We start from the raw sequence: 21,896 nt of genomic DNA, 5'->3' as shown, positions 1-21,896 counted from the left end.
CTCAAGTTTGTGAGTCTCTCACCACTTCACTTAGGAATTTGAAGGTTTTTTTTTCAGGTTTTGAAGGACCGGAACCTTGACCAGTGAAAATCCCCAAGATAGACATACTGTTAATATAAGGGAGATGTGTTAGTTGGACCATCCGTTATTTTAATCTCAATAGTCAATGCTTTTATGTTGTTAGAAAGGGACAATAGGATGAATGGTGATTTTCATTTTTGAGAATTATGCTTACAAATTTTCTTGTATGTGATTGTTTCAGATATTCACTGGATCCATATGAATAATTATAAGTTGAAAGATTTTTCCAACCAACAATTAGCATTATTGTAGTGCCACACTAGGAATATTAAAACTCACTTAATGAATTGCTTATTTTGTATTTTTATTATGAGCAGGCAAAAAGAAACTACATTAATTAGAGTGATGACTCTGTAAAAGAAAATTTAAGAGTCTTTTTCAATGACTGATGGCAGTAGAAAAGTATTCTTAAGACTTACATCTTCTGGAAAGCGTGGTCTGTTTTATTATTGAACATGTTAGATATTTAGGCTTAAACATTGCAGATTTGAGGTTTTTTATTTCCTTCCTTTTAGGCTTGACACCCAGCATTCCCACCTTGCCTTACCATACTATAAGATGTCTGGTTTGTCTATGGCTGAAGTGTTGGCCCGTGTGGATTGGACAGGAGAGGATGAATCGCAGAAATATGAGAGGGGGTTAATCTTTTATATTAATCATTCACTTTATGAGAACCTGGATGAAGAATTAAGTGAAGTGAATATAGTTTTCTATTTAGTTATATCTAATATATCTAGCTTTGTATTTTCGTAATTTATTTTATATAATACTATTTAGAAGTCAAGTTCCAAATTTTTCTCTTCTTTGATATTCTTTTTCCTAAAAAGTAATGTACCCTTTTCTTCATTAATAATTGTGGAATTGTAGCTTGGAAAAGAATCTCTGAGCCATCTCATATGCTTTCATTTTATACACAGGGAGATGTGGTCCACTGTAGTTGAGTGACCTGCCCAATGACAGAAGCATGTCCTTATGACACAGTGTGGGCCTGGCATTCATAATTCTCATCTGTAGTCGTTCCCCCAACCCTAGCTGCCCTATTCTACAAGTGTCCAAAACTTTGCTTTCAAACCCCTGCCCAATGACCTTAACACATTATTATGAATTGTTTTTAGCCCCTCATGTATTTTAAACATAGCTGAATGCTGAGTTGGAAATTATGATTCCAAATGCTTTAAGATTTTAAGAGAAATGACATTTTCTCATATGAATTACTTCCAAGGGTATGTTTTGAACTAATTGTAGCTTTTTATGGTGGACATTTAAATGTAATTTAATGAAATACTTTTCTTTTTCCTTACTCCTTTTAAAATTAGAAATGTTGATTATAATGTGGTACATACGTTCATTGCTTTTTCTTCATTGTAACTCAGCAAAGAGATCACTTTGGGTCATGTTTAGGTCTCCCACATATCAGCATAAACTCTTTTTTTTTAATCAAAACATGATAGTATAATTTTATGTTGATTGCAGTGTTTGTATCTTAGCTTTGTATATACACATCGAGCGTCCCTACTCTGTAAATCCAAAATCCAAAATGCCTTAAAATCCAAAGCATTTTAAGTATAAACATAATACCATAAAGCCAAAAACATTTTAAGTGTAAATATAATACTGTAAGTGGAAAATTCTACACCTTGTTTCTTGTACCTACTTACAAAATTATCCTCAGGCTACATGTATAAGTTGTATAAGGAAAATAAATGAATTTCATGTTTAGACTTTGGTCCCATCCTCAAAATACCTCATTGTATGTAAATATTCCAAAATCTGGGGAAAAAATCCAAACTCTGTAGCCCTTTGAGTCCTAAGCATTTTGGATAAGGGATATTTGGCAGGGTCGGAAGTGTTGCATGTGTGTGTGTGGGCACGTTTGGTGTTTTTGCGTGTGCAGGGGGAGCTGTTTTTGTTGCTGTCTGAAGGCTGACTGTCCTTTACTTCTTTGTTCATGCTCACTGAAGGAATTTGCAGCGAAAGTTGTAAAGATGTTTCATGCAACCGAACCAAAGCAGCTGCCCCATATTCTTTGTAGTCCTTCCATGAAGAATATTAACCCTTTAACTGCCATGCGCTACCTAAGGAAGATGGATACTTCTGGGTTTTCATCCATCTTAGTGACACTGACCAAGGCAGCAGTGGCACTGAAAATGGGAGATCTTGACGTGTACAGACATGAAATGAAAAGCCATCCAGAGGTATGGTGCCCTACCTGGTGTGAATAGCAGGCCAAAATAGGACTGGTAGCTTGAGGTGTTTAGCTTTCTTCTGACTTTTTTTCCAGCTCAGATTTTCTAGTCATAATGGACAATAGACTCAATGTTAGGAGAGTGATCCAAGTGGGACTTTGAATCTGGCATTTGAAAAAGAAGTAAGGCTGATAATGGCAGCAGTGGGTGTCCAAAGACCTTCCAACTTGGTGTCAAGTGTGTTGGGAGCACCGTGCTTGGTACTGAAGAGTACGCAGGCTCTAACCCAAGCAGACAGTCTGATCTGGCGTGAGGGATATAGCATATGCACTGAGAATAGAACTGAGTGATGTGTGTGTAAGTACTGCAAGGGGCATCTTGACCATGAGCCTCGGAATTCTAGTAGTTACAGAAATAGCCTCCGTGGGAAAAATTGCAGGCGACTTTATGGAAGACTGAACATTTGAGTGTCATATCAAAGGAAGAGAAGTCATTTTCCTTGGAAAAGAGGTCATTTAGGAACCTGAACCAAAGATATTAATCATTTAGGGGAAAATATTGGGGCTCATATGAATCGAACACTGGTTATGTCCCAGGCCTATTCCAAGCCCCTTTTTCATGTTGGTAGGTTCTGGTACAGCCATTATACAGATGAGGGAACTCAGACACACAGAGTAAATAACATGCTCAAGATCACACTGTTGACGAGTGGCAGAGCCGGAGTAATCTGACACCTGACTTCAGCACCTGTGCTCCTATAGTACTATGATTTTTGTGGCCTTCCTGTGGTCAAATTCTCACACTGTGACTTTGGCTTCTACAACCAGAGCAGAAGTGCTTTATTACTGTACAAATGAAGTGCTATGTTATGATGGGGAAAGCAAGTTAACACTACCTTGTCTTATACTTTGAAAAGCAAAATGCTGGATGAATAAAATTTCTTTCCATGATTTTGAAAAAACTTAAGATATTTATTTTCAAAACAAGCAGACCTGAATATAAAAATCTCTACAAAAATGAGCTATCCTGATACTTAAATATTAACAACTTACATAAAACAGTTAATAATATCCTTCTTAGGGTAAGAATTAATTTTATAGTTAGAGAGGAAATTGTGTTTAATTATTAATAACATAACCATGAGTCTTGAATGCACTAGCATACATATCCAAGATGGATCATCTGAAAGAACTGCACATTTTATTCCTGAATTTCTGTTTTATCTGAAGATGAAGTTGGTGTGTGGCTTCATTTTGGAACCGCGCCTGTTGATTCAACACAGGAAGGGACAGATTGTTCCAACTGAGCTTGCGACTCACTTGAAGGAGACTCAGCCAGGATTGCTTGTGGCTTCAGTCCTGGGCTTGCAGAAGAACAACAAAATTGGGATTGAAGAAGCAGATTCTTTCTTTAAGGTTTGTTATATTGAAAATGCAATTTTTCTGCCTGATCTGATAAGATCAGCGTAGATGGGAGTAGAATAAGAGAAATGAGTTTTTAATTTATTTGTTTACTGACAAAGACAGACTTACACATAATACTAATTTATAGGCTTGCACCGCGGCTCACTTGGCTAATCCTCCGCCTATGGCGCCGGCACCCTGGGTTCTAGTCCTGGTTGGGGCACTGGATTCTGTCCTGTTTGCTCCTCTTCTAGTCCAGCTCTCTGCTGTGGCCCGGGAGTGCAGTGGAGGATGGCCCAAGTGCTTGGGCCCTGCACCCACATGGGAGACCAGAAGAAGCACCTGGCTCCTGGCTTCGGATTGGTGCAGCGCTGGCCGTAGCGGCCATTTGGGGGGTGAGCCAACGGAGGGAAGACCTTTCTCTCTCTCTCTCTCTCTCTCTCTCTCTCTCACTGTCTAACTCTGCCTGTAAAAAAAAATACTAATTTATAAAAGTTCAAATTAAAAGGATGTATCTGAAGAAACTTCATGTAGCAAAGGATCTGATTTGTTTTAAAGATTGACATATTTGAAAGGCAGAGTGAGAGAGTCAGAGAAGGAGAGAGATCCTTCCATCTGCTGCTTACTCCCCACATGCCCACGACAGCTAGGAACTCCATCCGGATCTCCCATATGGGAGGTAGGGACCCAGTTACTTGAGCCAGCATCTGCTGCCTGTTAGGCGTAGGAAGCTGAATCAGAAGAGGCAGGAATCAATTCCGGGGACTACAGTGTGGGATGTGGGCATCCCAAGCAGTGGTTTACCCCACTCTGCCACAGTGTGTGCCACTAGAATCTGGCTTGTATGTTAAACGTCTGATGCCGTGGCACTGATGCTCATGGTAAGTCATTACCTGCTCAGCCCACATGGTGATGTGATATTCGGTCCACCTGTAACTTATGACTTATTGCTGTACGTATCTGAGGTCCAGAGGCTGTTTCGCTGTTTTCCAGGTGCTTTGTGGTAAGGATGAAGATACCATCCCTCAGCTCTTGGTGGACTTCTGGGAAGCTCAGCTAGTGGCCTGTCTCCCTGACGCGGCACTTCCAGAACTCTTTTACAAGCTCACGTCACAGTACATCTGGAGATTATCTCAGAGACAGCCTCCCGACACCACACCCTTGCGAACGTCAGAGGACCTGGTAAGTACCTTAGACCCCTACACTGCAGATCACGATAACGTCCCTTCTGATTTTTAGTGACTTAGACCCAGTTTTTGATTACCAGGTATCTTTTTTAAGCAAGACTTAACAATACACTTAAAACTTGTCCATGACTGAAGTTGCCCACATTTTAAATGGCTTCCTTGCAGTGGTACCTCAATAGTCAGCCTGTAGGAAGGTGCTTTCCCCAGAATGTCACTCCATCTCCATGTCTTCAGCAGAGGTTCATTAAGTAGGATATGAGGGAAGAGACATGTGCAGAGCCCCCTGATGGAGAGGGACTGCAGAAGGCTTGTGGGAGGGAGACATCTGACTGGGCCCCCACTTCCCATCAGCTACGTGCACAGTAGCATTCAGGGTAGCCACAACAGCTCTCTATCCTTTCTCCTCCCTTATCCTGTCCTTGCCATGTAATGTGGGTTGACTGGGAATGCCCCCAACTTCTAGAATAAAGGGAGCTTCATGAGGATTGTCCTGAGAACCTATGGAAGATATTTTGCCTCCCAAAGAAAGTAGTACAGGTTAAGATTTACTTCCAATATTACTGTTAACTCCTTTTGAGTGACATTAGCTTAAAAGCAGCATTGCTCTTTTTGCCAAAAAGTACTTCCTTGGAATATTTTAAATTATAAAATTTAAGGAGGTATTTAGTGATGATTATTTAGTATGGAAGCATCAAGTCTGCAACATTTTCCAAGGGAATACATTCTAAAAGACTTTCCTTCCCCTTCTCTGGAACGTGTTGACCTAATTCCGTGACATGGCAGGAGACTGATGATTGCTTCCTTGTTGTGGAATTAATGAAGAAAGTGTTTTGCTTGTTGTGATATTTTGTTTATGATACATTTCTTTTATGTTTTAGATAAATGCTTGTAGTCATTATGGCTTAATTTACCCGTGGGTTCACATCTTAATATCATCTGATCCCTTAGCTGATAAAAATTATACAGAAGACCTTTCAAAATTACAGGTAAGTGAAAGCACCTCTTCTCTTGTGAATATGCATATGAAGGAAGATACGGTGTAAAGTTTAAATTTGGTAAGACCTCAGGTGTCCTGCTGATCGGGAATGTATGATTTCTTCCTCGCCTAGAGCTGCCGATGGGTGAGGCGTGTGTGCTGAGAGACCAGTGCACTTCGCCAAATCACGACTGTCATCCTCATTTTCAGCATGAGCTTGAAAACATTTTGTGAGATGACACTGTGGCATCTGTTTAGTGCTGTTTTTATTGATGTAATCTTTTCTTAATTTTTATTGTTACTACATTTTAGGCCTCGAGCCCTACCTGTGTTATAACAAAGAGATCAAGTGTTTTCAAGGGAAATGAGAAATAAAGTCCACATTTGAGTAGGTCAGGAGTCAGAGACCATTTGGAGGATATTTATAGCATCATGGGCAGGTCATACAAAATTATTAACCTACAAATTAGCTTTCAATATAGATATATTGAATTTCACATCCCAGCTATGATTGTCTTGGCAGGGCCAGACCCAATGATTTCGCAGGCCTTATATGGGCAGAGGGCCGGACCATTCCCCACCCCTGCACGAAGTGCATCAGCCTAGGGGTATATGTGCATGGGACTTCAGTGGCCCAAGAACCAGCTATGATCCCCATGTGTGTTTTTGGTCAGTGCAGTTTAGCTGCCCACATATAAAAAATTAAGAATCCTGAGTTTCAAGTTCCTCTTGGAAAGTCCTGCACTGTTGGTTCTCCTTGACTGTTCCGCCATTGCTTCTGAGGCCTGAGGGTTAGAGCTGGCTAGTGGTTTCCCTCTGTGGGAGTTTTAATGCTCTTCTGTCTGTGTCACTGTCACCTTACTGTCTTCTGAGTCCTGGCGCTGAGAATCTTGTTATACCCAGCTGCCTTCATGCATTTTCATTATGTGTTTGGCCTCTTTAGGCTTTATAGTTTGCAATCCCTGATTTACACTCTGGAAACAGATGCAGATGTGGTTATTACTTGTCAATCACAATGTCAAGTTGGGGACGGTGGTTAGAGAGGGATGCTCAGGAGGCCATAATGCTTACACCTAGTTAGTGTCCACACAGGACTCTGTTGTCCCCAGAAATGGAATGGAATTATTTTTCTTCTTTTTTTTTTTAAATAAAGACTTATTTATTTATTTGAAATAGAGAAGAGAGAGGGATAAAGATCTTCCATTCACTGATTCACTTCCCAGGTGGCCACAACGGCCAGGGCTGAGGGAGCGTCATCTGGATCTCTCCCACATGGGTGCAGGGGCCCAAGGAGTTGGGCCATATTTCGCTGCTTTCCCAGGCACATTAGTGGGGAGCTGGATCGGAAGTGGAGCAGCCAGGACTTGAACCAGTGCCCATGTGGGATAATGGCACTGTAAGCAGAGGCTTATCCTTCTACGCCACAGCGCCAGTCCCATTACTTAGTTCTTTAAAAATCACCAAGCAAGTTTCCTGTTGTTTCTTTACTCTCTAGGAACCTTTTGATGCAGTGGCTTCTGAGGGCTCAGTCCCATGTTCATTCCTTTCACAAATATTGCTTGACATGTTCTGTATACGTGGTAGACAACATTGGAAAAACAGGCAGGACCTTGCCCTCCCACAGCTTATACACTCATCTTTGAAATCCTAATTATAATAAATTCTGTTGCATTTCCCCCAGTAAAGTTTCAAAAATTTATAATCACTGCTTGAAAAGTATAATTCACTGATCTCTTAAAATCTATTTTAAAGTATCTAAAAGTATATTCTCCCTGGGATTCTTTGCTATTAAAGGATAAAAATGAAGTCTATCTAGACTTGTCTAAATCCTTTTCCTAATTATAACTTTCTGGATTATCTGTGGGTCAACTAGTCTTAGTCATTAAGAAAAACTATTACCATCAAGAAACAATTTCATTATTTCTTTCTTAGAGGGATGGGGAAGGTTCAACATTACCCATAGAGGGCACCAGTTTGAGTCCCAGCTGCTCCACTTCCCATCCAGCTCTCTGCTATGGCCTGGGAGAGCAGTGGAAGGTGGCCCAAATCCTTGAGCCCATGTACCACGTGGGAGACTCAGAAGAAGCTCCTGACTCCTGGCTTTGGATTGGTACAGCTCTGGCTGTTGCTGCCATTTGGGGAGTGAACCAGTGGATAGAAGATATCTCTCTCTCTTTCTCCCTCCCTCTCTCTCTTTCTCTCTCACTCTCTCTCTCTCTCTTTACCTCTGCCTCTCTGTAACTCTGCCTTTCAAATAAATAAATACATCTTTAAAAAAATTACCCATAGAGCTTTTCCACCATGTGACTCCCCTCTCCCTACAGATTAGATGTGTCTCTGCCATTGTCCTTAATCGCTGCAGTGGTATATTTGTGCAACAATTAAAAACCATCAGTAAATCACCTGTGTGTCAGAAAACCACTGTTTGGGATGAAACAATAGCCAGTTAGTGTCCTGCCTTCGCCAGTATTGCCTTGCTGTCCTGCCCCTACCTCCTTACCAGCCACTCTTAGAACCACACTGTGGTTGACTGAGTAAAGACAGAAGTCTGAATTCCCAGGCCTGCTGAATCAGGGCTGATGGTGAGAGTTTTGATTGGAGAAGGAAATAAATAAATAATGCCTGTGTTGAGGGTGGAGAGAAGTCCATTTCCAATATTGAAAAAAAATAAATACTCAGCTAAGAAGTAGATAACAACAGTACTTTAAATGATAATCTTTGGAACTTTTTTTATCCAATGATATATGTTTTTTTCTTTAGTGTTTCTTAACTGTTATACTTTGTTTTACCCATATCATCAAGAAATTTAAAAATAAGTAAAAGTTCATAGGTAATCCATTTGTACCAAGTTTTGGCTTGTTTGATTTAACCATGGCTAAGTATCCATGTCTTGCTCCCTCCTGCCCCACCCATTATCCTGATTAATCAAGATATGATAGAGAAACAGTTTGTGTTTTCTTCTGTATTGGGAGATTCTAGGAGTGGGAGATTATCACCTTATTTCATTTTGCCATCATATTGTCAGGAAATTATTGAGATGAATAATTTATTAAAGTTGAGGAAAGAAAAAGCACTAACCTTATTCTGCTAATAATTCCTTGATAAATATTTGGAATAAAAAAATCATGCTCACTGTGAATGGATAGTTCATGTTCAATATCCTCCTATGAATCTGAGAAGATGCTGTAGCAAAAAGATACAGGGAGAAGAAATCAGGACATGACCACCTCATCTTCATCCAAGAGAAAGGGAAAGGAGATTATTTTGGTAACAGACTCAAAAGGAGGGTATATAGTTTAAATAGATAAATATTGGCAAAGTTCTGAATACTGAAATAATACCTGCTCTGTGTCATTCAACTTGTGCCAAAAGATATTATCAATTCGAATGATGCAGTTCTAAATATTTGCTTTGATTTTTTAAATATGAAATTTCATTTTGTTTATATATGTAATGTATGTTCATCAGAGAAAATTTGGAAAATACAAAGAAGTGTTAAAAGAAAACAAAAATCAGGCTCTATCCTCTCATTCAGTGAATTAATCTGTTTCAAATAGTGATGTTTTTCCAAAGAGATTTCTATATATGCATTTACCTATGTGAATTTTATAAAACTGTGCTCTGAATATAATTTTGTATTGAATGTTTTTACTCATTTTATCGTGAACATTTTTTCATTCACTAGCTTTAAAAACATAATTTTAATGGCTAAGTAATATTCCATTTTTTTACGTATCCCTATTGAACATTTAGATTTCCTCTAATTTTTTAGTGTTATATGTTGATTATTTCCTTGGGATAGAATCCTAAAGAATTCCCATTGTTTTTTTTTTTTCTTCCTGTTTTAAGATTTATTTATTTATTTATTAGAAAGGCAGAGGGAAGGAGAGACAGATACAGAGAGATCTTCCATCTGCTGGTTTACTCCCCAAATGGCTGCAAGGACTGGCACTGGGCCAGGCCAAAGCCAGGAGCTTCTTCCTGGTCTGCCACTTGGGTGCAGTGGCCCAAGCACTTTGTCCATCCTCCACTGCTTTCCCAGGCATGTTAGCAGGGAGCTGGATAGGAAGTGGAGCTGCTAGGACTCAAACTAGTGCCCATGAGGCATGCCTGGAATGCCCACACTGCAGGCCGTGGCTTTAACCTGCTATACCACAGCGCCAGCCCCTCCCACTTAGTTTTAGTTTGCAGTCTATCCAACACTAATGAAGTTATTTTTAAAACCATTGGATGGAAGATCTCTCACTCTCTCTCTGCCTCTCCTCTCTCTGTGTAACTCTGACTTTCAAGTAAATAAATAATTCTTATATATATATACATATATATTGTCTATTATGTTTTAGTTTTTTTAAAAAATTGTATTGTGTCTGTTGTGTTTCAGTTTTTTGGGTGCCTCATTCCATAACATTTCACTTTTCTGTTCATAGTCTCTTATATGTGGTCCTTCATTTGACATAGCTTCCGTGATTCCATTCTTGGAGCCACTGTCAGAAGACACTGTTGCTGGCCTCAGTGTCCATGTTCTGTGTCGTACGCGCCTGAAAGAGTATGAGCAGTGCATAGACACACTGTTAGAGAGATGCCCAGAGGCTGTCATCCCGTACGCTAATCACGAACTGAAAGAAGAGAACCGGGTATGCCTTTCACATTTGCAGCTTGATCAGTGATAACCAGAGCTGAAGATCTGGTCGTCTTATCTGTAAAATGGGGACAGTTTATGCCAGTCCAACCTCACAGTGCCGTGTGGGCCCACTGAGCTTATATGTTGAATACGTTCAGTGTTTTGAGAACTGTTAGATGATTTTCAAATGTACGATGATGGTTAATGTTGCCATTAAAAAACGTTCTCATTTGGAGATGACGTAGGTGATCGATTACCTCAACACTGGGGAAGGATGCTGCATGATGGGAAAATCTTCTCTGTGCTTTAGTCTTTAGTTTAGAAATCAGAAGAGCTTTAGACTTCAGTGCTTTCTCCTCCTTCCCTCCCTTTTTGCCATCTAAGAGATGATCACAGGACATGTCCATTCTGCTTCCTGAAAACAGCCATGTACATATGTGCAGTACACATATTACTGGATTTTTCAAGTTACAAACCTGACTTTTATATTACGATTTAAGCAGAAGGATGGCTGCTGATGTAACTTTTGTTATAACAAAGTTGGGTGCCGTAAACCAAAATCACGTGTCTGTACAATCTTATTCTGCCTCTACCAAACTAAAATGTATGTATTTTTTCCCAAGATAGACTTTATGGTGGAAAAAATTGCTGCCTGAACTTTGTCAGAGAATAAAATGTGGTGGAGAGAAATACCAACTTCATCTGTCATCATTAAAAGGTAACAGCTTTTTGGCTTGATTAGAAATTATATGAGTTGTAGTTTTAAATGTGGAAAAGCCTTGCTCTCCAGTGTTTTCGTGTGGTTCTCCAGGGAAGTGAAGAGGATCTGACAGAATCATCTTGAGAGCTTATTTCAGCACTCACATGCCTCTTCTTCATCATAGTTCACGTTTGTTTGTCTTGTCTTGTCACAGAGCTGATGCTCTTTTTACTTAATCTTTTTAAATACCCATCAAATTGTCAGTCACAGAAACCCCCAACACCAACATCTTTTTAAAAAATCTGAGTAGCCATTGAGACAATTCTACTTTTTACCAATAGCTTGGGTACTTGACTGCCTTGGTGTAGGAAATTGAGGTTATTATTAAACAATATTATAAGTAAATATTGAGGAATGACAAGTTCCTTGAGGATTAAAGGTTTTTGTATCTAAATAACTCAGACATAGTTATTTGAATTATTATAATTCATAAATAGCCATTTATAAATCTTGAGAAATATATGGTTACCAGTTTATATACTATTGTATGTTAATATCACTTGTTTTTTATTGAGTGAATAGCAAAGTATATGGTCACTTTGATTGCATTGCTCATAAATTAGAAATTGACATTAGAATTATGTTTTTTAGCAGAGATAATTGATTTTTTTTAATGTTAAGCAGAGCCAGTGACCATGCAGGTTGTTTTTTCTGGAGATCTCCATTTAATTAAAGTTAGATGTTTGTGATTGGGAAGAGGAGGAGGTGACTTGTCCTATCTCCCTGAATTCTTTTAGGTTTTTTTTTTTTTTTTTTGACAGGCAGAGTGGACAGTGAGAGAGAGAGAGAGAGAGAAAGGTCTTCCTTTTCCGTTGGTTCACCCCCCTAATGGCCGCTGCGGCTGGCACGCTGTGGCCAGCGCACCTCGCTGATCCGAAGCCAGGAGCCAGGTGCTTCCTCCTGTCTCCCATGCGGGTGCAGGGCCCAAGGACTTGGGCCATCCTCCATTGCACTCCCGGGCCACAGCAGAGAGCTGGACTGGAAGAGGAGCGACTGGGACAGAATCCAGCGCCCTGACCGGGACTAGAACCCGGGGTGCCGGCACCGCAGGCGGAGTGAGCCAAGTGAGCCACGGCGCCGTCCGCTTTTGGTTTTTTGGGAAGTGTCAGGTGTTTAATTGCTTTGCCCCACTGGCATCAAGTCCATCAGATAGCTTATCACTGATGGTTGTGTTGGTGGTTCACTTCCCAGTGCAGCTGTCCCAAGTCGTCACACCTCCACAATGTCATTATGTCAGTCAGAAGACTCCATCCTTTTCTGATCCAGTCCCTCACTCCTGAATTGACCCATAATCATTCCTCTGAAGGTCCCATTTTTCTATATCTTTTAAAATATGTTTGCATATTTGCACACATGTGTGCACAGGGGACCCATGAGTGTGGCAAATGGGACTAGGAGCTATGTGTGGTTTACCTTTAATAGGCTGAAATTCTCAAGAGGTGATATGGTGTTTTACTGATTTTTCATGTTGCACCCTCACCAGCAGTGAACATCTCTCGTACGAGGCATTCTGTGACTGTTTACTGACTGGTAGGGGAGACACTTGAGGAATTTCAGGTGTACTTCTTGGGAGATATTTCTGTTGGCAGCTGTAGTATGTTAAGAACAGCCCAGAATTGGAGTCTGGAGAATTGGAACTGAGTTCCAGTTCTGCCTCTTTCACTGGGTGACCTGGAGCAAGCCAGTCTTAAGTGAGACTAGTGGGACTAATGAGAAGTTCAGTACTAACTCCAGAGGAAAACGGTAGGCAAAAGGCAAGAGGGAAGATTGGAGATGGAGCTCAGAGACTTACGTAATCTATATGGAGCTTGGATGTCTTAGCTCTCTAGTGCAGTGTTTCTCAACCTTGGCACTTTGGAGGCCAGAAAATTCTCTGTGTGCATAGGGATTTCCTTTGTCTATTTTAGATTGTTAAACAGCATCCTTAGCCTCTACCTACTAGGTGCCAGTGGCACTGCTGTAGTTAAGAGAAACAAAAATATTTCCAGATGTCAGCAGGTGTGCTCTAGAAGATAAAATTGTACTATATGATGCAAAGCCAGTGAAACTGGATTTGGTGGATGGCTTGCTCCTTTGGAGGAAATGTTTATTACTGTTTTTGCAATAATGAACTGTGCTTTTTAAAAAAAATCTAATATTTTTAGTAAATTCCAAAAATAAAATTTTAAAAGGTCATTTAAAATCCCACCAGCCAGAAATAACTATTTCAACATTTAGTGAGTATTTTTTTTTAGACAGCTTGAGGATCTTAAGTATGTGGGTTTACATTTAGATAGATTATTTCTGGACAACTTGTAGATTTGAGTGGCTGGTCAGTAGAGTAAAGCAAGTTACTTTAATCTTTCCTTAACCATAATTTTCCCAACTATAAAATCAGATGTAGTTCCCACTAGAATATCATATTCTCTTTGGGATGGGGCTTGAATTAATAGGAATCTCACAGGACTCTGGAAGGAATTAAATGAGAAGTTATAAATGAAAACACTGGATCAACTTCTAAAGCCCTCAGTGGATTTAAGGTCTTGGAGTTATGACCAATACTAGTGTTTCAGTGATTGGGAGAAGAGAATTATGCAATGATAGAATTTTTGTTGGCTCTAACTGTTCAACACTAGCCTCACCCCCATGCCCAACTCAATTTTTTTGTATCAGGGATACTACTTATAGGCTCCATATTTGGGTAAATAAATTGATTTGGTAGGAAAACTTCAATAATTTATGTTCACACTAGTTAGTAATTGCTGTTTATTAAGGCCCTATTAGATATCCAAGGTGCATCGTTGTATTTTAATTTAGTTCTCATAGAACCTCTGGAAGCCAGCAGATGATTATAGATGAGGACACTGGACTTTCTTGAAGTCACTCAGCAAGCAGTAGGTGGAAGAGTCTGAACCTTTCCCATGTCTGTCGGGATCTTTCCCATTCATCACAGCCAATCCATTCATTAATGTTTTAGCAGCAGGGAAGGCCATTCCTTTGTGTAAAGGATAACTTAGGCTGCTGACTATTGGATAGATGCCTGTGGATGGATTTTCTATTTCACTGACTTTGCAGGTAGAGTAGGTAGCGGGTGTGCAAGGATAGTTCTAAGACTATACGTGGATGTTCTGGTAACACTGCTCCCTTTTCCGAGGAGAGGGCAGCATGTATCAGGTAAGAAGCAATAGCTCATAAAATTGCATAGTTATCATTAGAAAAGTAAGTTCCTTAATGTTGAAATTGCTCATCGGAGCACTTATTTTGCAGTTTATAAACAATCCATGGTCATGAAAGTGGATTTGTGCTAATAACATGAAAAATCTCATGATAGACAACAGCTGATTTAGGAAAATGTTAATGGTATTTCTTGTCCTATTAGACAATCTATGTATTAGCTGCAGTATATTACTAACGTTAACACAGCATTCAGATAGCTGTGTTTTTCTTTAGAAAATAGTAAAAATATATTGAAAAATAAATAATGTAGTAACCCAGCAATGAGATAGTAAATCCAAATTGCATGGAGCTAATGTAAAATCAAAGGATTCTAGAAAGGATACATTAAGACATTGTTAAAATTGTAAACTATTTTGTGGATTTAAGAGACCACTTTTTTTCTTTGCACTTACAAAACTGTATTACCCAAACTAACTTCTGATTGGTTGAGTGATTAAGAGAGAATTGGATGAAAGACCCTCTCCTTTCTAACACTGATATTCTTTCCACAAACAGAAACATTGTCAATTGTTGCTGTGGAACTGGAACTAAGGGATTTCTTGAATGTTCTCCCAGAAGATGGCACTGCAGCATTTTTCTTGCCATATCTTCTTTACTGTAGTCGAAAAAAGTCATTGAGTTGAAGGTGTCATTTGGAAAACAACACAGTAGTATGTGAAACTGAATTTAAAAAACTGAATGCCAGGTAAAAATACAAGCAAAGAATTTTTTGTATTTTACAAATGTATGTATTATGGATGCTTTTAGGCTAAGGTAAGCCTGAGAATGCAGTGGTAACTATGAGTTTCTTAATTTATGACCTGAATTCATTTAATTGTCCATAATGTAAAAAAAAAGCTTCAAGACATAAGAATTCTTCAAAGAAGCCATGTATTTTTAAAGGTGGAGATTGACTTTTATTCTAAGAAACAGCAACAATTCACTTGTTGGAGAAATGACAATCTTTTTTCATCCCTTTTTCATCCCAGGAACATTTTAAGGAAACATTTTGTAAATTACAAAATTTTATCTTCTTGAACTTCCCATATTTCTCTACTGGACTACCTTTAAAAAAACTCTTTCAAAAAGATGTTAATGTTTTACCACAGTAAATGATTTCAACCCTTATTTTCTTGTTAACTCAGAACTCTGAATCAAATGAAGAAGTAGACAAGGATAACTTCTTTTCTAGCTCTTAACATGATCTGTTGAGTGCGTAGTTTTTAGCCAAAGCCTTCTCCCCCCCCCTTTTTTTTTGTTGATGTGTCCTCTTGCTCTTTGAAGAGTAAAAGCGTGAAAATAAAGAAATACTCATATAGCATGGTGTTCATAACTGTCTTTTTTAACCTTGTTAAAGTATTTCAAGTCCAAATTCAGCTCCCCATTAGAGCCCTTTAAATCCAGTTAAGGCTGGGCAAAAAATTCTGCCTAGTAGGTATCTGCCACACGATATTTATTTGGAACTTTTCTCCTGATGGCAATAGTCATCTTTACCAGGATTTATTCTGAGGACCGGCCTTCAACTCCACTTCACTCCAGTTCCAGATGGTGTCTTTTTGACCATTTCTTCCAGGATTCAACACATCTCAGACGTGCATCTTTTTATTTGATTTTTTCCCTTCCTTCACACTTTGTGCCCCTTTGTCCACTGCTTCATTAGGAATGATGTCAGCATTATGGGACAGGGATTGATGGTCAGAAGCATTTCAGTGAACCTTAACTGTGATCCCTGGAGGACCACCCAGGTCATCATCTGATCACATATTTTCCTTTTTGGAGAGCAGTTTTGTAAAGCTTTAATTGTGGTGGTGTGAGTGGCCCATATGAATCAACTCTATAACCTCATGTACAAGTGCCAACCATATGTCACAACACACTCTGATTCTTTCATCTGCAACAGGGAAACATATTTCTCCCACAAATGCACAGAGTTGGGTTCTCAATCTTTTTGTAATTTTTTTGTAATATTTAATATTCCAAAATTTTATTCTAGTCAACACTTTCACATCCATTGTCATAAATCATTGATTTTTTCCTTTTTTTTTTTTTTCCCACTTATCACCAATTTATTTCTTTCAGCCAGACTTGGTCTCTATAGAAAAAGAAATTTTAAGACTATTATTTAAAATCCTACGTATTATGTGGTTAAAAAAATTAATAGATGGTGCTTTAAATATATTATTCTTTAAATGTTAATTACTTTGTTTAATCATTCTTAATTCATTTCTATTTTTCTTTTGATTTAAAATCTCTCATTATGCTACTACTTCAATGAAAAAGTACTTTCTTCCCTACAACATTTTGATTAATTTTAAAGGGGAAAATAGAACTGTATAGTGCAAAAACCCTGCCAATACCATCCTAACATCAGTAGTAATGGAACAATCAATAGCTTGTGGCTCCTGGGTAATGAGAAAAACAGCATCGCTTTTGTAGTGACCTTGCTAATGACATATAACCTGAATCTGATCATGAGGAAACATGGGACAAATCCGAATTAAAGAAGAGTCTACATAGCCTTTTATATGTTCCCTTTTATGCCCATTTGGAGGATAAATGCTTCCTTTGCATTATTTTCCCACTGGGCTTGCCATTTCCAGTTCTAACAATTCTGAACTCAGAAGATTTAGAAATCACCAAAGCCTACAACCACATTTCACTCTTCAAACATATTGTTGGTATGTATCCACAAAAAGGCTATTTGTTTTTCTGTATTTGTGTGTGTGGGTATATGTGTGTGTGCTTAAGTGTGTATGGGGGAGTGGCACTTTGGTGTAGTAGATTAAGCCTCCGCCTGTGACGCCAGCATCCTATAGAAGTGCTGGTTTGAGTCTAAGCTGCTCCTCTTCCAATCCAGCTTTCTGCTTATGGCCTAGGAAAGCTGTGAAAAATGGCCCAAGTGCTTGGGCCCCTGCATCCATGTGGGAGACCCGGAAGAAGCTCCTGGCTCTTGGCTTTGGATGGGCTCAGCTCTGGCCATTGTGGCCATTTAGGGCGTAAACCAGCAGGTGGAAGACCTCTCTCTCTCTGTTTCTCCTTCACTCTGTCTGTGACTCTGCCTTGCAAATAAATAAATAAAAATCTTAAAAAAAAATGTGTATGGAGGGGCCATCCCATATGGGTGCCAGTTTGAGTCCCAGCTACTCCACTTTCAGTCTAGCTCCCTGCTAATGTGCCTGGGAAAGCAGCAGAGGATAGCCCAGGTCCTTGGGTCCCTGTACCCACATGGGAGACCCAGAAGAAGCTCCTGGCTCCTGGCTTCGGATTGGTGCAGCTCCAGCTGTTGCGGCCATTTGAGGAGTGAACCAGCAGATGGATGATTCTCTCTCTCTCTCTCTCTCTCTCTCCCCCTCCCTCCCTCCCTCCCTCCCTCCCTCTGTGTGTGTGTGTGTGTGTGTTTCTACCTCTTTCTGTAACTTTTTCAAATAAATAAAATAAATCTTTTAAAAAAATGTGTATGGGGAGAGGAGTTGTAGTGGATGGGGAGCAGGGAATTTAAATTTCTTTGCTGGATCTTTCAGTCAGTACTCAGTAATGCCTCCCATTCCCCTGGATGCACACACAGACACTGCCCTGCCTGATTGACTGGAATTACATTGATTTTTTTTTTTTTTTTTTGGTGGGGGGAAGTCTTCAGCTTCTCTTATGTGTGAAGTATTACTTAGGAAAAAGCTTAGTTATAAGAAAGAAATTGAATTCTAAAGGTGTCTTTTATAAGCTGGCTAGTAGCCATCATGACTGTTCCATCATATCTGCTTTAGTTTTAATTACACTGCACCAGGTTGGTATAAGTTTGTATTAACTTAGAAGCCACTGGTGGCTTTTTAAGTACTGACTGTCATGGAAATGAGCAGTATCCTACATCATTTAACAGTAAAAATTCCTGTTTGTAGGTACAGAAGCAAGAAATTAGAGCAGAAAATTCACAAGTGCTCCATATTTGGGGAGGTATGTAGGCAAGGTACTGCGTCATTGTTTCATTCCTGACCTGCGACTTCTAGCATTAATACCTGGATATTCACCTTCATTTGGCAGAACAGTGTAAGTAGCTTCCATTCCAGCATGAATGTGGTCGGTCACATGGCAGTGGAGTAACCAGATTCCAGGTGTTTCTGGAAACATCTCTACAGTTTGGTATGTTCCAGGAAAAACGTCAAAGACATCAGAACTATAAATGCCCCTGTGCTTAATGACAAATGACAAATATGTATCAGTATATGTGAGATGTAACTCAAATAATTTTTCACTGACCAGCTCAGGAATATTAGAGAAATTGATAAATCTGTTTTAAAAATGAATCCCTGCACATTTCTGTATTTAATACAAACAGGGAGATATGAGGATGTTGGCCATGGGTCACTGAGTGGTCAGGAAGGAAAGAAGATGTGATGAGTGGTTGATCCACCAGGACCACCCTCAGCCTTCTATGCCTCTACCCTGATTTGACTCTTTGTCAGAGAACTTGTGCTACACAAAGGAACTTAGCTGAGGTCCCTAACCTCCCTTTTCCTAAACCTATCCTAGGCTGGCTTGTCTGTGAAACCTGAAGGCAGGAAGAGCAATAAAGGGAACAGAAAAGGGGGCCAATGGTGGAGCCACAAGATGGGGCATTTCAAGCACAGTCTCAGCTGGACATAGTGGTTGGTGTACTTCTGCAAGGACAGAATTGAAAGTCCACTAAGAATACAAAGGCTCTTCAGAAGGCTCACAGAAAGTGTGTATTATGAAGAAGTCTAGGCATGCATTTCAGATATTTTTGCACCAAAATAAACTTATTTTCTTACTCATTTTTCCACAAGCTTTTTCAAAGTACTCTTGTATAATATATCTGTATAAAACAACGTATAGAGGTGATAAAGTGAGTTTTCTGCAATGTACTTTGCAGTAACTTCTGTATTTTCTGTATGAACTTAAACATCAGAAAAAAAGGACTTCAGATGGGCCAATTGGTTCCTGACGAAATCAGCATTGGGTAAGGATTAGGAGGAGGATTGGGATCTAGGGACAGTTTGGAACCTGACACTTGACTAGTGATCTTGCTTGCCATTTAAGATATACAGTTTGGGGGTTGGCATTGTGGCTTAGCAGGTAAAGTCACCACACCCAATATAGGCACCAGTTGGAGTCCCAACTGCTCCACTACCAATCCAGCTCCCTGCTAACATGCCTGGAAAAGCACCAGAAGATGGCCCAAGTACTTGGGCCCCTGCACTCACATGGGAGACTGGGAAGAAGCTCCTGGCTTTGGATTAGCCCAACTCTCTCTCTCTCTCTCTCTCTCTCTCTCTCTCTCTCTCTCTCTCTAACTCTGCCTTTCAACAAACATGTTTTTTGTTTTTTTTTTTTTTTTCCTTAAAAAGATACACAACTTCTCGTAAGGCAAAGATTATAACAAACGCTCACTGGTCTCTGCTGTTTCCATCATTACTTGAATACTCTCTCTGCTGGCAGTTCCGCTCAAATGCCTTACTCAGGAGTGTGTGTCAAAACTCCATGAAAATCCATTAAAAACTGCACATTTGAGGAAGAGCCCAAGATGTAACAAAGACTAGTGTGTCAGTTGAAATTGCTTTGCCCTCTACTCTTGGAAGCTTTTGATTTTTCACGGATCTCTGAGGAAATACTCTCTGTTGCAGAATATTTTCAAGTAGAGCAAGAACGAGAGCAACTGCCACGTGTGGCTCTTACCTTGTACCGGAAGCTATGGCCGTGAAAATGTACCGTGTGCAAGTCTATTTCATTGCCCATCCCCATCAGATACCAGTAGACTTCATCTCCCACGTGCATTGTGAGGCCATGCAGGTTTCCAAAAAGTCTTCCATTAATAGCTAGGAAAGCAGATGACTTTGTATTACCTTTCAGGATATTTTAAACCAATAGCATGTTCCACAGAACATATGATTAGGTTAATTTAAGGATATTTGTGTGTGTGTGTGTGTGAGACAGCTTGTTAAAATAACTATGAACAGAGGAAATGAATGCTATAAGGTTAATAGTGTCACACTCTGCTTTTCTAGTCATATTATACCGAAGATCTTATCAATTGTGGACTTATTTAAAAGGAAATGAGATTTTGGAATTGGGAGAGAGATTAGATGATCTTTGAACATAGTCACTTTTCTGTTTTGAACAGAATTCTGCCTCAAAGTGAGAGAGAAGTGGTTTATTTAATGAATAGTCTCCAACGTAATTTTATTTGAGAGAGGAAAAAGGTGAAAAGGAGTATAAATGATTTTAGAATAATTGATCATACCGTGCATTTTATTGCTTTCTATAAATTCATCATTGTTTTTGTTTACTTTCTCAGGATGTTCAGAGTAGGTTTGGATGTTGTCATCCAAGTACCAAGATTCATTCTCATCAAACACTAGAAACAGAAGGCTAAATTCCAGTTTCTTTATGGGATTGAACACTTTAATGTAGTGTCTCCGACAGACAATCAGCGGGCCAATTAATCCACTGTAGAGATCCTGAAAACAAGCCAAAACCTCAGTCATCCTCGCGATGTAGGTCAGATACCAGAGACCTGCGACCTCGTCACACCCCAACCTCAGCAGTTTTGGAGGGACAGATTTAAGTAGTCTGTGCCCACCGTGGTAACTCAGTAACTTTCTTTTTGAAGCAGCTAAGTCGGAACAAAGGGAATAGAAGGTAGTTCATGCTAGGTAACAGAGGTGTGTGCTGAGGCCAAAGATTGGCTCAGCTAATGAACAGCAGGTTAAAAGAGCCCCCAGATGGACACTGTTGGTTTGTTTATTCCATAAGCACACGAACGTATTAGCATGAGTCAAGCAATGTGCTGCTCACAGCATCCCCAGATATGAGTCAAACAAAGCTTCACTGCTCGTTGTGTAGGAGGGAAGATAGAGGAATGGAAGAAATGGCAGAAACTGCTCCAATGGAGGAACTTAGGGTGCTGATGGGCACAGAGGAGGAAGACCATGCTTGGCTCTTAAATCTGAAAAGTTTCATTGGGCTTGGCATCAGTAATGGCAGATGAGGTCTTGAAGAGTTTGTGCTGTATCATTTTAGGGAATTTTAGTTGTTCCTCAGCTTTGGCTCAGACCAAGTGTAGAAAGTTTTATGTTTTTGTCTCAAAAGTAGCCATTGACAAATTAGAGAATGGCAGCATATCTGTGTTTCAAACTAGTCTTCCTAGTGGAGCAAAGGAAGATTGGAGGAAGGGGAGAATGGAGGCTTGGGAGTCTTTTCAGGAGTTGAGGCAAAATTCAAGGACTTAAACTCTAGAAAAGAAGAGAAGGAAAGGTTTAAGCTGTATGGAGGTAGGTGACTTGCCTGGAGGAGCCAGGGAGGAGAAGGTGCTTGCTAATTCAGATTTCTGGCTTGAACAACTGAGAAGATGTGCTTATGTTGCTCTTTATTACAAAGGGAAATACAGAGGAGGTGGAGGAGGAGCTCAGTGTCCGTTTAAGACATGCTGGATTTGCCCGGCGCCGTGGCTCAACAGGCTAATCCTCCGCCTAGTG

At 39.8% G+C, this 21,896-nt stretch overlaps 2 protein-coding genes across 7 annotated transcripts in view; one reads left to right on the top strand and one right to left on the bottom strand.

The window, feature by feature from the left end:
* The window catches only part of HPS3 (HPS3 biogenesis of lysosomal organelles complex 2 subunit 1), a 46,073-nt gene extending 30,765 nt beyond the window's left edge, over window positions 1-15,308 (top strand). The window contains exons 10-17 of one of the 2 annotated variants that reach the window (XM_062213283.1): window positions 597-777; window positions 2,043-2,276; window positions 3,497-3,682; window positions 4,664-4,852; window positions 5,736-5,843; window positions 10,261-10,467; window positions 11,082-11,172; window positions 14,926-15,308. In XM_062213283.1, the coding sequence (XP_062069267.1) occupies window positions 597-777; window positions 2,043-2,276; window positions 3,497-3,682; window positions 4,664-4,852; window positions 5,736-5,843; window positions 10,261-10,467; window positions 11,082-11,172; window positions 14,926-15,053 (1,324 nt within the window). In that variant the 3' untranslated portion in view covers window positions 15,054-15,308. Of the gene's footprint in view, window positions 1-596; window positions 778-2,042; window positions 2,277-3,496; window positions 3,683-4,663; window positions 4,853-5,735; window positions 5,844-10,260; window positions 10,468-11,077; window positions 11,173-14,925 lie in introns of those variants that run through there. The other variant, XM_062213290.1, reaches the window with a different exon arrangement.
* The window catches only part of CP (ceruloplasmin), a 69,280-nt gene continuing 50,639 nt past the window's right edge, over window positions 3,256-21,896 (bottom strand). Inside the window, exons 16-20 of one of the 5 annotated variants that reach the window (XM_062213236.1) lie at window positions 20,663-20,879; window positions 20,098-20,237; window positions 18,420-18,594; window positions 8,912-9,016; window positions 3,256-3,630 (exon numbers count right to left, since the gene is read on the bottom strand). In XM_062213236.1, the coding sequence (XP_062069220.1) occupies window positions 8,913-9,016; window positions 18,420-18,594; window positions 20,098-20,237; window positions 20,663-20,879 (636 nt within the window). In that variant the 3' untranslated portion in view covers window positions 3,256-3,630; window position 8,912. Of the gene's footprint in view, window positions 3,631-8,911; window positions 9,017-15,301; window positions 16,502-18,419; window positions 18,595-20,097; window positions 20,238-20,662; window positions 20,880-21,896 lie in introns of those variants that run through there. The other 4 variants (XM_062213245.1, XM_062213253.1, XM_062213262.1 and 1 more) reach the window with 4 other exon arrangements.

The sequence above is a fragment of the Lepus europaeus genome, chromosome 2, assembly GCF_033115175.1.
Source record: "Lepus europaeus isolate LE1 chromosome 2, mLepTim1.pri, whole genome shotgun sequence".
Taxonomy (NCBI): domain Eukaryota; kingdom Metazoa; phylum Chordata; class Mammalia; order Lagomorpha; family Leporidae; genus Lepus; species Lepus europaeus.
This window is presented reverse-complemented; position numbering and strand designations above follow the sequence as displayed.